Source organism: Punctularia strigosozonata, assembly GCF_000264995.1.
Source record: "Punctularia strigosozonata HHB-11173 SS5 unplaced genomic scaffold PUNSTscaffold_11, whole genome shotgun sequence".
NCBI lineage: Eukaryota > Fungi > Basidiomycota > Agaricomycetes > Corticiales > Punctulariaceae > Punctularia > Punctularia strigosozonata.
In genome coordinates, this window is record NW_006767443.1 from 527,336 (window position 1) to 542,067 (window position 14,732).

Sequence of the window (14,732 nt, forward strand, 5' to 3'; positions counted from 1 at the left end):
CGCGACCATCACTCCTATCTTTCCCCCTGCTGATCCCTCGTCCCTCGTCCCTGGCCGTATCGAGCCCATCGCCCGCGCATGCGGTTGTCGTCGAGATCGAGCGGCCGGTAACCGCGAGTTGTGATGAATCGAGGGCGCCGATTTGCCAGATGCGAGGTCGCCGTCGTGGGCCAGGGCGGGGCCGCCGATAAGGAGCTGGTGCCGACTGAGCCATGTCCTCGTGCGCGATGTCGTTGCGGCGATACGGTCCGTCGGCAGCCGGGTGCTGGAAGATGTTGTGTGAGCGCCATGCCGAGCCGGGAAAGAGTGAGGTCGTCGAGGCGAGAGCGAGAGGCCACCGCACTGCCACCGGGCGTTGAGTAGCGCAATCAAGTGCGTGTCCGGACGCGCGCGAAGTCAGAGCGCCACAAGCACTCCCCGGCACTAGACTTGTATATCACTCGTGCCTCAATATATGTTGATATATGACCCTAGCTCGCTATGTGAGCCTGTGTGCATCCAGCCATCCAGTCTAGTCTGCACCGAGACCCAGAACTTGTGGCGCCCTTGTTAGTGATGCCCGGCTGGTACTCTTTCCAGGTACGCATCATGCCATGACGAGTATTTTGCAGATATTAACACCCCGACGTTTCCAGATATAAAAGAGACCTCAAATGCAGCCGGTTGAGAACATTGGTACAATGTCCTCTGTCGCGCCATCTGACTCGCCCTCGAAGCGGACCCGTTCTCAAACGGGGCCGTCTGCAGTTGCTCGACATCCGTCTCCCATTCGACAGCGTAAGAGACGTCATAATGACGCGTCAGAATCCGATCTGATGGACATGTCGGACCGAGAGGTGTGGGCCAAGCCTGACGCCGAAATACTCGGTAAATACTCAGTTCACTCAGCATGTATGCCCTAACATTGGTTTTGACATATGTAGCCGCCGTATCCCGTTATTGGAGCTCACCTGTGTACAATCACTTCACGACAAGTCTCGAACGGGTGCACGATGTACACGGACAACCGTCGCTGATCAATATCGTCTTCACATGCAAGAATCATCCTGATACGCATGGTGCTCATAAGAGACCACGTACCAAGAACTCACAAGGTACAGTCGAGCTCCTGTTGATGAGATATACACGCTCATCCCTGTGGTAGGAACCACTAATCTTGCAAAGGGTGTCGCGAAGTGCGAGAAGCGGCACGGTTCAATTCCGAATGCTGCAGCCCAGCAGACAACTTTGCACAACACAATCTCCTCGTACAATCCGTTACGCCATCGCGCACTTATCGCGCTGCGCTGCTCTGCAAGTCACCGATCATTCAACTCTGTCCTCGACGCCGATTATAGAGCAGAAGTCGAGATGCTCCGCCCCGGAACAACACTGCCGTCTCCGCTCACAGTTTCCCGCGACGCAAAGGCCATTTACGAAGAAGGTGCGTGCCGTATCAAGGACATCTTATCTAAGGTGAGTATGCCTTACAGAGGCCATGTTTCTCAAGCTAACAGCATCTTTATGGAAGATGAATGGTCGCATTCACCTCGTCGTAGATGGGTGGACTGCCCCATTCTTTGGGACGTCCTGGCTTGGAGTTGTAATCATCTGGTGGGATCTAGGAGCCAAGAAGATTCGGCGTGTCATTCTGGAGTTTGCGAGGTATGTGATTGTTCACGATTGAGCCGACGAAATATTGATTTTGTGAAGGCTCACGTCGGCGCATACTGGTGACTACCTTGCCGGAGAACTCATAAATTGTCTTTCCCGTTTTGGACTCACGGAGCGTGTACGTCTTCGAGCTTGACTCACTCAAAAGCTATACTCACAAGGCCTTGTAGCTCCTTTCTATATGTCTCGATAATGCGGGGAACAACGACACGATGGTCACCAAAATGGGTGACGATATTGCTTCATTCAAGGGCATGGCCTGGCGTGGACGGTGTGCGCCACATACCGTGAATCTCTGCGCTAAGGTTTGTAGATTCCGCATGGTGACTTACATGCATTGCTGACATTACACTAGGCCTTCATGGCACACTTCTCTGCTCGGCCGAAGAAGGCAAAGAAGATTGCCGTCCGCGTGAGCAATGGAAGGCAAACCCGGCTTCCTGCTCTTCCTACCATCGAAGAGGTAGTTCTCGAAGATGGCGAGGAGGAAAATGAAGCTGACCTTGCCGCCGATGATCCCGAGCCGGAAGAAGAAGTCGGTGACCCCAGCAGGATTGCCCATGACACGCATGTGGTACGGAGTGTTTACGAACAGGCAATCCGTGATTGCTCGGAACGCTATCGTATCGGTCTTGATGCCAGAAGCCAGAAAGAGGCCCTCGGGCTGTTTCCGAAGGTATTGTCTGCTGTTTATAGGGCAGTTCCAAAGCTAATACATATCAATAAACAGGTCGCCGGTCTTGCTCGCCGTGTTCATGATTCGTCGGGGCTTCAAGAGAAGTTTGACCGGCTTGTCGCTGCTGACCCTGTGATGGCAGGACAGAAGCGTGCGCTAGATCACCGTGTCGCAACTCGCTGGAACTCGGACTTCGACTGCTTGTCGGCACACGTCTATTTCAAGAAACAAGTCAAGCAGTTGACGAACGACGATGAGAACAAACTTGAGGCATACGCTCTTACGCCCTCACAGTGGAAGCTTGCGGAGCAGCTCGTCAGTGTGTTGGAGGTATGTCCAAACATGTTGTGCTTAATCCTGCATTACTGAACCAACTTCGCAAAGATATTCAATGCACCTACAAAGCTCTTCTCCCAAGGCGATGTCCCGATGATATGCGAGACCGTTCCAATGCTCGAAACACTTGAGGCGCAGCTTGAGGCTGTACGCGACCAGAAGCATGCGCAGCTTCCGAATGTTATTCGGATTGCGGCACAGGCCTCACTACTCGTTGTCGGCAAGTACTACGCTCTCAGTGACGACAACGAGATTTATCGTATTGCAATGGGTGTGTCTATGAAGACTCGTTATGCTGCTGCTAATTAACTGACCCATGCACTTCTCGTAGTTCTATGCCCGTGGAGAAAATTGCAGTGGTTCATTGATCGTGAATGGACTACCGAAGACATCAAGATCGTCAAAGAAATTACGATACGTACATTCAATGACCTTTATGTTGACAACTCGTCTCCTACCGCCGTTGCTGCCACCTGCTCGACAGCTGCGCCACTAGCACGCCAGGTAAGTCATCCACACCATAACCTACCCGGACCAAATTCGAGCATGTCGGCAGAGTTCTATATGGGCATCGAATCCCCGACCGGAGCCATCAAACCTGCGCACCGTGCTTCAAGATGATACCATTGAGAGTTATCTCAATGCTGCCGTTGTACCCGAAGACGTCATCCAAGCCACTGGCGGCCTCCTCGAGTACTGGAGTGGTCAAGCAGCCAAGTACCCCCGCTTGGCTAGATATGCTCTAGACTTTTGTTCCGCACCCGGTACGTCATATTGAGTGAATTCCTCATATTGATCACTCATATACTGTATGCAGCGTCTTCTGTAAATGGCGAGCGGGCGTTCTCCAGTGCTCGCCTCCAGGTCAATCATACCCAGCACAACATTGCCCCTCACACATTCAGGGCGAAGATGGCTGTCGGCTCATGGCGTAAAGAAGGTCTGCTTGACGATTTGGACGATGTCGCGTCCATGCTTGGTCGCGGAAAGAATGGTCGACGTACGGCAGTAGAGGTGCCATCTGGGGCAACAAGCACCGCAGCTAGTATAGTGATTGAAGTTGATTCTGACGGATGTACATAGCACTACCCGGGTAATCACTACCCGGGTAATACTACGATCCGTACCCGTACCCAACCTGTATCCGCGAGACGATACCCGGGTAGGTACAATCTCACTCTCTCAAGTCAAAAATACCCACAGTTGGGTCCCGGGTATATCCGGGTATACCCATGTTAGACCCTACCGACGCGCCATGAATATTTGAGTATCGACCCGAGGGAAGAGGAGTTCTCGTGGATGCTATGTCACCTAGTTAGGAGAAGCACATGAACTGCGACTGACCCGCCCAACACCGGCTGGCTACATTCGCCCGCCTGAGCTCACCCCAGGAGGGTGTATGTAGCGAGCAGGGCAGTAGGCTAGAATGATCCTACCAAGCTCGAGGGGAGTTGGCTCATAGTATATACGCCAAGAGGAGGGACCCTAGTCATCCCTGATGCCAAGCCCCAAAGGCCCATGGACGCGACGGTCAGGTGACCCTTTTCCTGCAAGGCCCTGGTCGTGGTTCTGAGCTGGAGTGAGGAACGAACGTAGGCGCAAGAACGTAGTCTATGCGCGGGCAGGCGTTGCAGTGGCGGTGCATTCTCTTCCTCGCCATCCGCACCGTCCGCTACCGAGTCTAGCATACGGCGAGCTCGCACAGGGCCGCCGTAACTCGTATTTTGCACAACAGAAACTAGTACCAACACTCTTTAATAATTAGTCTCAAAACATTCTCTTGAACCCCCCCGGTGAGAGCATCATGCCACGTATCGACGTTAACCCACATGAACAGGTCGCACCGAACTTTGCAGGGGCTGCTTTCGCCGCCTGCAGGCAATCCATGAGCAATCAAGATGGCTTGACGGACGAGCAAGCGGCGCAAGCCCTTCTAGATGCGTGGACCAACAACATCAATCAAGAGAAGGCCGCGTGGGACCGGCAGGTCGAAGAGGACCGGGAAGCCGCACGCCTTGCGGAGAAGGAGAGGCTCGAGCGCGAGGCAGCGGAAAAAGCCGAAGAGGAGAAGGAGGCCGCGAAGAGTCGGCCCAAGGTCCCGATACACATTAAGGACCGAATGGTCGGTCACGAGTCCACCCTGTCGACCGACGACAAGGCCCTCAAGAAGCTCCGGGCGTATAAGTACATCAAGATGTGGTTCTTCGGAGCTGAGGGGCGGCGCAGAGCCATGGAGGACGCGCTATCAAGTGGAGACGACGCCTTATACCTGGCCCGGGACGGCGAAGGGGTAGCGCTGCGGCAGACCGCGCCCAGCCGGATAGCGAAGTATTGCATTCCGGACCGAGAGCTCACGTGGAGAGAGTTCTCCATCGCGAAGATCGGGCTCCTAGAGGACATGGCCAGAGTCGCATGGCCGAAGAACATCGTGCAAGACTTCGTCGACTTCTTCTTCGCGATCGACAACCATCCGAGTCACTTCGAGGGTCCGCATGGGGACCCATGCCTTCTCCTCTATCAGGAGGAGGTTCGGAAACTCTGGCACCTCCAGTACGAACGCAACCCCGCAGAAATTTTCAACCCCGCGATCTTCAACAACGAGTGGCTGCAGCGGTTGACGCGGAAGTACCTGAACATACAAGCCAGCGAGGCCAACTATGCGTGCGTCCCAATCTCTCGGCTTTTCGCGATTACCCTCGCTGATGTTTCTTCGATCTTCTTTTATCTGTCCGTCGACCGCGTCCGGTGCATCAACCACACACGAACAACAAACGACGTCACTACGTCTTATCGCGACTCCCATCGGGACACGATCACTATCGCACCACGCGACCCCACGTTCCCTCAACGTGTACACGCGATCACTATCGCATCCGCACGCGATCACTATCGCATCCGCACGCGATCACTATCGCATCCGCGCGCGCCTCCCCCCCGCATGCCCACCGGCTGGGGCGTGCCCTCATCGCAACCGCACCTGATTGTGCACCGAAACGCCTCCCCCCCCCTGCCGTGCACACTCGGCGTCGCACAGCATGCGAAGAGCTGCACCAGCAGCCCCAGGGGGACCAGAGCGGAATGAGAGAAGGCGCTCCGCAAGGCTGGCAGCCCCATACGCGCGCAGCGAGGGAGATCGCAACGGGCGCGAAAGGGATCACCACGGCAAACCGCAGTCTTTTCGCCAGGGCACCAGCGCCAGCGCCCACGCGCCGTGTGCCCTCTGCCTCGGGCGGCACCCCCACAAGGTCCGATCATGCAGGTCCCGGACTCTCTGGGATGGAAAGATGAAGGCATACGCCGCAAGGGACGCCAAAGGACAGCTGGTCAACCCGAGCAGCAGAGTCCTCTGCATCGATTTCCAGGTACGCGGATGCAAGTGCGACTCGCACGCCGACGCCTATCGTCACTCCTGCTCCGGATGCAGAAAAATCAGTCACGGCGCTCGCGACTGCCATCTCGCAGAGGGCCAGTAAGGCACTCACGCCGCTGCGAGCCGGAGCCTGGCACCACTTGCTCGCACGTAGCGGCCTCCTGTACAAGTATCCCATTCTCTCTAGCTCCATTCAACACGGCTTTGATGCGGGCATTCGCCCGCCTACCTTTACATTCATTCCATCTAATAACATATCCATTGCCGAGCACCGCAAAGAGTTTGATGATATCATTCAGAAGGAATTCCGGAAAGGACGCTACCTCAGCCCCTACTCGAGGAGCGAAGTCGAAGAGGCACTGGGGCCGTTCCAATCATCGCCGTTATCTATCATCCCAAAGCCGCACAACCCGGCCAGGTTTCGACTCATCCAGAACCTTTCTTACCCATACCACCCGCGAGAGCGCGTCTCCTCGATCAACTCTGCCATCGACGCCACAATGTTTCCTTGCACATGGGGAACGTTCGTCGCCGTGGCGCTGTCGCTGGCACGGCTCCCGCCTGGCTCGCAGATTGCGAGTCGCGATGTGGCTGAAGCCTATCGCACCATACCGATCACGCCTGATCAGCGGCCGGGCCTGGTGGTGCGAATCGGCGAGGGAGACGCATTCGCAGTGGATACTTGTGACTGTTTCGGCCTGCGATCAGGCTGCGGGATATTCGGCGCAGCCGCAGATGCCTTCACAGACCTGGCAAGAGAGGGCGGCATGGGCCCGGTATCAAAATGGGTCGACGATTTCATTTTCGCGCGGGTCCGACGCAGCTGCCTGGAGGAATACAACCACAGGCGCCAGGGCTGGAAGCGCAGCATTGCGCAGCATGGGGGCGCGCGTCAAGATCGGAGCCGCCTATGGCACGGCGGGGCAGAGCTTCCGGACGGTCGCATCGAGGAGTTCAATGACGACATGGCCTTTCCGCTGCGCGACCTCTCGCAGACATCCAAACGTTCGCAGGTGGATGCAGAATTCTGCTATGCCATGTGTGATGTCGATTGCCTTTCCGGGGAGCTTGGTTGGCCGTGGGGCGCGGACAAGGATCATCAGTTCGCGGAGGTCGCGCTGTCCCGCACCCTTTTTGCAAAAGGTGCAGAAACATGTTGTTGCGCACGTGCCTGACTTCAGCTTTGGAATTTCCCACGAGACAAGACATGCATGAGAGCTGCGCTGAGGGAAGCGCAAAGTCAAAAAAATTATTCGTTACTGCACCACCATGTTCGGATATCTCATCGCAGCTGCTCGCCACATCGTCAATGCTCTTTACCCTGCCTATGTGCAGGAAGATGAGAATCACGTTCCTCGCTCCCTGCCACTCGCCATCAAGTACACACGCGAGACCGTGACCACTATCCAGGTTCGTGGTAGCGAACACGTTGAATACACTATGCGTCAATTTGAGCCGCCTGCCTATGATGGCCACATCTTCGACACCGATTCCCTTCGCATCCCTCCAAACGAGGAGACCTGTCTGTTCTGGATGACAGAACATCCACTTCTGCATGCACACTTCAAGCTTGGGGACATTTTTCAGTTACAGCTATACGACGGGCCCAACCAGATCACAGCAGATGTGCATTTCCAACGAGCCATCTACAACAATGTCGATGATGTGATTGTCATCCTTGCTACTCTAGCTCCTCCCGCTTCACTCCGCTGAGGTCACACCAAGCTTTTCCGATACTTCGCCTACGAGCACCACGCTATGCTCTCTATGGTTCTCAAGAGTGAAGGTCTCCCACTTGCCGAAGATCCATGGCATTATATTCCCATTTTCGTACCTGCCGACCACCTTGGACATACACATCATGACTTGCGTACTAGCACCCACCCCATCGGTCACGTCCGTCTCTACGCTGCAAATGGCATTAAGCAGAGCATGCGTCGCTTCACGCTTCCTTACGATGATATCCGCGGACATTACCCCAACCCCTTTCCGGTCACAGGACTGCTTCAGTACTCGACAATGTACGAATCTGGATCTGAGGTCGATCTCCCCATTAGGCCGCATCCCCATTGGACGGATCGACTCACATCAGACAACTTCGAAGAGGATGAGTCAGACTCAGACTCGTTGTCGGGCGGACAGCACTCATCGTTGGGTGGACAGCATCCGTTGTCAGGAAGACAGCACTCGTCGTCGGGCGTACAGCACCTGTTGTTGGGAACACAGCACTCGTCGTCGGGCGTACAGGACTCGTTGCCGAGCATATGTGATTTGTCATTGGGCATACAGCAATCGTTGTCAAGCGTACAGGACTTGTCGTCGGACAGAGGAGATTAGCTGTGCAGGGTACAGGGTTGAGGAGTCATGCAGGCTGATGAAGATAGGATGGTCACCACATGAGTCATTCTATATCGCCGCCGAGAACGAGGCTGCGTGGTTCATCAACGTGACAAGATTCTACCATCGGATGGTAGCTGGATGAAGGTGTTTGTAGTCAAGATACTCAGGATGCCATCGATTTCCAACATAGCCTCATAGCGTAGCCTCACAGCGCAGCCTTCATCTCCGTAACAACAGTGACTCATTCGATTAGTATATAAACAGTCCGTTTTCATGTAACGTAGTCGGGTTCTTGCGTCGTGTCAATTGCCTCATTCTGAATTGCCCTAGCACCGTTGCCTAGTGGGATTCAGTCTTACAGTTTCTGTTTTATCTCTTCAAGTCATCACGTCTAGCTATCAGTTCTCACACCTTCACCTCTGCTCTCTCGCCTTCGTCCCCTTCTTATCTATAAGACCGAACTCAACTGGATAGTCCTCAGCTTTCTGATAAGGCTCGGGAACCCAGGCGGAAGTCTCTTCACTTATAAAGTGACTTGCACTTCTTACGCGCGACAGCACCATTCACGGGTTTCGATTGGGACGTCCAGTCTCGTACGGTCGCCCTGGGCAAAGGGAAACAGGTCAAGTACATTCGCGCCATTCGGGACTTGAATGCGCAGCGAACGCACACGCTGGACAAAGTACAGAAGCTCTTCGGTAAGCTACTGCATGCGTCCCTGGTGGTCCCCGAGGGAAGAGCTTACCTCACCGAGCTGGAGACCATGCTCGGTGTCTTCGGTGATCGTCCTTTCCAGCCGCATACCCCACCCAAGGGCACAATGGCCGCTCTCCAGTGGTGGCTGGGCACCTTACAGCGAGCTGTACTCAGGCGGCCCATCCCCGGGCCCGTCGAACTGTTCGACTCCGGAGGCTATTCAGATGCGAGCTCCGGAGTGGGCATCGGAGTGGTGGTCAGGGGCCACTGGAGGGCCTGGAGGCTCCTCCCAGGCTGGGACGAAGGCGGCAGAGAGATCGGATGGGCCGAAGCCGTCGGCTTTGAGCTACTCGTTCGGATCATCAACCTCCTCGACAACGCAGGCGCCAGGCACATCAAAGTCTACACAGACAACCGGGGCATCGTCGAAGGCTGGTGGAACGGGCGAAGCCGTAATTGCCACGTCAATGGAGTGTTCAAGCGCATACACACTGAGGCCGTCATCACAGGGCATACTTTTCATACAAGATATGTCACCAGCGCCCGCAACCCCGCCGACACGCCCTCGCGAGGAATCTACCCCCCACGAAGCCTGCTGCTCCCTCCCTTACCCCTACCCGAGGCTCTCACAGGACTTCTCATTGACAGCTCGGAGCCACTCACGCAACGCGAGCGCGAGGCCAGGAGCGAGGGTTGAGCATACAAACCCCGGCCAAAGGAGCAGAACAGCGGCGAGGCCGTACGGAACTCGATTGCGCAGGCCGACCTCGAACAGCGCAACGAGCAATTCGCGCGAGCAAACTTCGGCAAATGGTGACCACGAAGCAGGGGCGGCGCGCCCGCAAGTCAGCCTTTGTCCCGCGTGCCCAGCCAGCCAGCGTTTGTTACTATGGACACCCGCAGGAGGCCGCACAACTTTCGGAGTCGACGGGCAGCCCTCCGGATTGGACCAGCGCGACCTTGATCGGGTGCGCGAAGTGATGGCCCAGGCGCTAGCCCTGTCAACCACAGAGACCTACGGCGCGGGGCTAGTCGCATTTCATGCGTTCTGCGACGAGCGCCAAATAGCAGAGGAGCAGCGGACGCCTGCATCGGCGACACTAATGCTCGCTTTTAGCGCCGCGCTGGCCGGCCTGTATGCGGGGTCGACGGTTGCAAACTACTTCTACGGCGTCCGAGCATGGCATCTCATCCACGGCGTCGTCTGGGACATGGATGATGCAGCCATGCAGTCCATGCTGAAGGCGACAGTCAAGCTAACTCCCGCGGCCTCGAAGCGCAAGAAGCGAGAGCTGTACACCGAGGATCTTATTTGTGCAATAAGGCAGCAGCTTGCTGTGGACCAGGGCCTTGATGCCGCAGTATACGCCTGCCTAACAATAGCGTTCTATGCCTGCGCGCGTGTAGGTGAGCTCACCGTGCGTAACCGCAGCAGCTTTGAACCTCGCACACATGCCAAGTGTGCTGACCTCGGGCTCGCCGAGGATCGGAATGGACTGCGGCAACAGACCCTACAGCTGCTGCGGACCAAGTGTGCCGTCGGCGGGGAGCAAATCCATTGGGGACAGCAGGACGGGATCACAGACCCCGTTGCCGCCCTTGCAAATCACCTCCGCGTCAACAGCTTGGGCGACAACGAGCACATCTTCGCATACAGGGCGCGGAACGGGCAAGTATGGCCGCTCACGCGCAAGGCCTTTCTGGACCGCATCCAGGCCGCCACCAGAGCAGCCGGCAGAGCTCCGCTCCAGGGGCACGGCATCCGAATCGGTGGGACTCTCGAATACCTGTTGAGAGGCGTCCCATTCGAGGTCGTCAAGACCAAGGGGCGCTGGGGAAGAGAAGCCTTCCTAGGGTATCTCCGGAAGCACGCGGAGATCCTTGCCCCCTACATACAGGCACGGCCGCAGCTGCAAGCTGAATTTATCCGATACACCATGCCTCCGGTTCGTTGACGGTAAGCACCGCTCCTATCCAGCGGGGTTCGCCTGCGCGACGTGTCGCAGTGCTCCTACCACTGTGGGTATCGCGGCTCACACACCCCGCACAGATCCCCGAACCGGAACGCCCCCTTTGGGGGCATTCGCCCGTCTCTCACCAACTTACAAGTAGTCTAATCAGTTTAGTACCACGCGGCTCAGACTTAATTGTATATGCCAATTTAAGTGCTCCGTTCTCTGACCCTGGGAACACGCAACAAAGAGACGGCATAGACTGTCCTACAGTGGCGGCGCGGCGCTGTCCTCGGTACGCGTCCTCGACTCCGAGTCAATGTACAAAGCTGCTCGTTCACATTCTCTTTCGGACGTCAAAAACACAGTCTACAAGGGGACCCGACGAACTGTTCTTCGAGGTATTCCCCATGCGCCCTGCGCACCTTCCTTTGCAGGACCGGGGACAATGCTAGTGACCAGATCAGTTATATAAAGCCTTGCTGTAGCACTAAAACCTAATGCACAAACACTTTGCAACTCGAGTCTCGCGCCTCGCGCCTGCCTCGCGCACAAACTGCAGCATCCGCGTTTGGATTGGGGTGGGCCCTCACACATGCTCGCATTCTGTATATATTGCAGCTACATCAGGGCATAAAGTTGCGCAACAAATTCTTGCCTTCATGCGGCCCTCGAACGTGCTCGCTCTGTATATATTGCAGCTAAATTACAACACATGTCGCGCAATGAATTCTTGCCGTAGCGGCACGTGCTCGCGTCTGAACTCCAGGGTTGCTCGATACCGCAAATCTGCATGGCCGCACACCAAACAATGCACCAATTCTGGAGTCAACCATCAAGGCGATCGAGGACTGGCTCTATATTACAACTGTACGTCATTATTGTCATAAATACTCCCCCCATCACCGAACGTGAATGGTGATTACCTTAGCTTCAACACAAGAACCAGATGCAGTGTCAATGATATACTTCAGCATTATCAAGCAAAGCTTCTTCACGGTTGGCGATGCTCTTGGCTACAAATTCCAGTACCGGTGGTAGGAGCGCCGCGCGCAGGGCAGCTGGACCACAGCTACAAATCGCGGCAACAACAGGTATACCGGGGATTCAATCTCATACTCGCATGCGGACACACCTCGTCTAGAAATTGCAGCAACGGCACGTGAAAGACCTACGGCATGCGTATATACATCAGCACGTTCTCGGCGACAAACTTCAGCAGAGGTTGTACTGCGGTTGAAGCTAAGGTACGTCAAGTCTCGTTCACACCGAAGTATGACCTGAAGAGAGACGGCAGCAACACTAGGAGCCTCGCATGCAGGTACAAATGTCAGCACGGCAGCAGGACCGAGGAGCACCTTCATGCCGTGGACGCCAGTACTACATTACAGTCCTTGTTGATTAGCACACGGGATGCATCCACGCCCTGCTTCGACCTCGACGAGAAACGCCAGCAATTCCGCGAGGTTATTGTACGCCTCGAAAGCTCCCTTACCTATTAACACTTGCAAACCAGGAGGGGGACGGCGTCGCGCGACACGGACTTTGGGGAGAAACACCAGCAAGGGTGCGAAACGCCAAGCTGCCATGACACCAGTATGCCGTCATGATCCGACGAGAAACGCCAGCAATCCCGCATGGTTATCGTACGCCTCGAAAGCTCCCTTGCTCACCTCCCTTGCTCATAAACGCTTGCAAACCAGGAGGGGGACGGCGTCGCACGACCCGGACTTCGGGGAGAAACGCCAGCAAGGGCGCAAAACACCGAGCTGCTGCGATGCCAGTACGTCGTCCTGGTCCTCGGCGATTAACTCTGGCGGACCTACAAGTAGGGATGCATCCGTGCCCGGGTTCGACCTCGAAGAGAAACGCCAGCAACTCCGTAAGATGATCGTACGCCTCGAAGGCCATAACTCGGTGCTCCGTTGCTCATAAACTATTGTGAACCACGAGGGAGGACGGCCCCTCCCGACTCGAACTTTGACAAGAAACGCTAACACTGTATTACTTATTCATGAATTGTTCAGCCCACGATTCCGTCTTTCTTCTCCATTCTTGCGACCTCTGTTGTAGCGCACAGTATCCATATACGCGAAAATGTGTTTTGCTCAGCTTAACGATGATTTTGTCTACGTCGTGGTACAGCTCGGACGCGTATTTTTCTGACTACAATAACATCAAGAAAGACCGACAATTAAGAATTATTCGAGCAATTTAAGGTTGGGATCCCATCCGGCGAAAATCGAGACGCAGGTATGTGATGAGAGGAGGTACGGTTGAATCAGCCCACTTGCTACACACGGGCGCGCCTGACAAGATGAGTATGAGTGCCAATTGGGTGACTGGGAGTGCGACATGCACTCACTTGCGGGGAGGTCCCTCGTCATGGCTTCCAGAAAGACCACTGCTGGCAGCCGTCAGAGCCCAGCATACGTCTTCGGCACCCGTGGCCAGCTTCTGACGCAGCTCCGGTACCTTGGTGGAGAAATAGAGGCACACAAGAGAAGTGACGAGGGTGACAACACCGAATGGACCATTCTTGAGCTCGGGATATCGGACGCCAGTCGCCGGGGGCGTGCAGGAATGAGGCATAGCGGTTCCCCGCCACCTTGGTTGAAGAGCCGCCCACCAAGAGAACCATCCCACAAGATCTGTCAACGCGTTATCTGACTTCATGTTGTTGAAGTCACGATTCTCGCCTGCCATCCATGTCTTGATGATGGTAGGACGGTTCGTGGCCTTTGTACGGACCTGAAGAACACATAAGAACCGGGGACTCCCGATATGCAGCAGTACTTACGTTTCGTACCACAAACTGGAACTTGGCTTCGAATACGATGAAAGCCTTCAGCATGTCCAGGAATTCGCCATGAGAGCCGTAATCGTGAGATCCTATGAACCCGACCGCAGCCTTGAAGTAGGGAGGGAGACTGTCGTCAATCATAATACTAGCGACGAGCTCGAGAGTTGGCAATTCCAGATCTAATGCATTGCTCTTGGATCCCGCAAGCTTTGCGCTGGCTTTACGGGTACGATTGGACTTCCGGGCAGGGACAACACCTTGCACGACAGTTGCCGTCGCCGGTCGGGGGGCTTGCCGAGATCTCTCTCGCTCCCGCCGCTCCTCCTCGTCAAGATCTTCCGCTGTAACACCCAGCGGTTGTTCATTGTCAACCCCGTCGCCATTTTCATCCTCGTCCTCGTCAAGGTCTATAAGCCCGCCACCGGGTTCAAGAGAAGAACCTAGGCGCTTGCGTGGCACCAGGGGGGGCGCGGACGGCACGGGGGCGGTCAAAGGTGACGGCGTTGCGGCAGTGGGAGTGGCGGTGGCGGGAGCAGGCGCGGGCATGGGCGGCGTGGGAGCAGGCTCTGCGGTGAGGGGAGCGGCCGCGGCCACGGGCTTGGTGGCGGGAGGTGCTGCGGCAGGAGCGGGAGCGGGCTCTGCGGCGGCGGGAGCAGGCGCGGGGGCAGGCTCTGTGGTGGGGGATGTGGCGGTGGCGGTAGCAAGCACGGGCTCTGCGGCGGGGGGTGCTGTGGCAGCGGTGGCATGCGTGGGCTCCGCCGCGGCCGGCGCAGGCGCAGGCTCTGCGGCGGGGGGAGTGGGCACAGGCGCAGGCTCTGCGGCGGGGGGTGCTGCAGCAGGAGCGGGAGCGGGCTCTGTGGCGGTGGTAGCAGGCGCGGGCACAGGCTCTGCGGCGGCGGGGGGTGC

General features: G+C 56.2%; 6 protein-coding genes across 6 annotated transcripts; 5 read left to right on the forward strand and 1 right to left on the reverse strand.

The window, feature by feature from the left end:
* Positions 1-1,248: 1,248 nt before the first annotated feature.
* PUNSTDRAFT_34754 (uncharacterized protein) lies at positions 1,249-1,419 on the forward strand (the record flags this gene model as incomplete). Its single annotated transcript, XM_007386529.1, has 1 exon — positions 1,249-1,419. A coding segment is annotated over one exon (171 nt), but the record flags the coding sequence as incomplete, so codon positions are not given.
* Positions 1,420-3,410: 1,991 nt separating this feature from the next.
* PUNSTDRAFT_40680 (uncharacterized protein) lies at positions 3,411-3,643 on the forward strand (the record flags this gene model as incomplete). Its single annotated transcript, XM_007386530.1, has 2 exons — positions 3,411-3,429; positions 3,483-3,643. Coding segments are annotated over 2 exons (180 nt in total), but the record flags the coding sequence as incomplete, so codon positions are not given.
* An 826-nt stretch (positions 3,644-4,469) lies between these two features.
* PUNSTDRAFT_38168 (uncharacterized protein) lies at positions 4,470-5,210 on the forward strand (the record flags this gene model as incomplete). The annotated part of the gene is made up of 1 exon (XM_007386531.1): positions 4,470-5,210. A coding segment is annotated over one exon (741 nt), but the record flags the coding sequence as incomplete, so codon positions are not given.
* Positions 5,211-10,051: 4,841 nt separating this feature from the next.
* PUNSTDRAFT_136917 (uncharacterized protein) lies at positions 10,052-11,026 on the forward strand (the record flags this gene model as incomplete). The annotated part of the gene is made up of 1 exon (XM_007386532.1): positions 10,052-11,026. One exon carries the CDS (start codon positions 10,052-10,054, stop codon positions 11,024-11,026), a length of 975 nt encoding a protein of 324 aa, XP_007386594.1.
* A 1,584-nt stretch (positions 11,027-12,610) lies between these two features.
* On the forward strand, positions 12,611-12,958 carry PUNSTDRAFT_136918 (uncharacterized protein; the record flags this gene model as incomplete). The annotated part of the gene is made up of 2 exons (XM_007386533.1): positions 12,611-12,669; positions 12,727-12,958. The coding sequence occupies 2 exons, from the start codon at positions 12,611-12,613 to the stop codon at positions 12,956-12,958; spliced, it is 291 nt and encodes a 96-aa protein (XP_007386595.1).
* A 358-nt stretch (positions 12,959-13,316) lies between these two features.
* Positions 13,317-14,711, reverse strand: PUNSTDRAFT_136919 (uncharacterized protein; the record flags this gene model as incomplete). The annotated part of the gene is made up of 3 exons (XM_007386534.1): positions 13,317-13,332; positions 13,389-13,774; positions 13,824-14,711. Coding segments are annotated over 3 exons (1,290 nt in total), but the record flags the coding sequence as incomplete, so codon positions are not given.
* Positions 14,712-14,732: the final 21 nt, after the last annotated feature.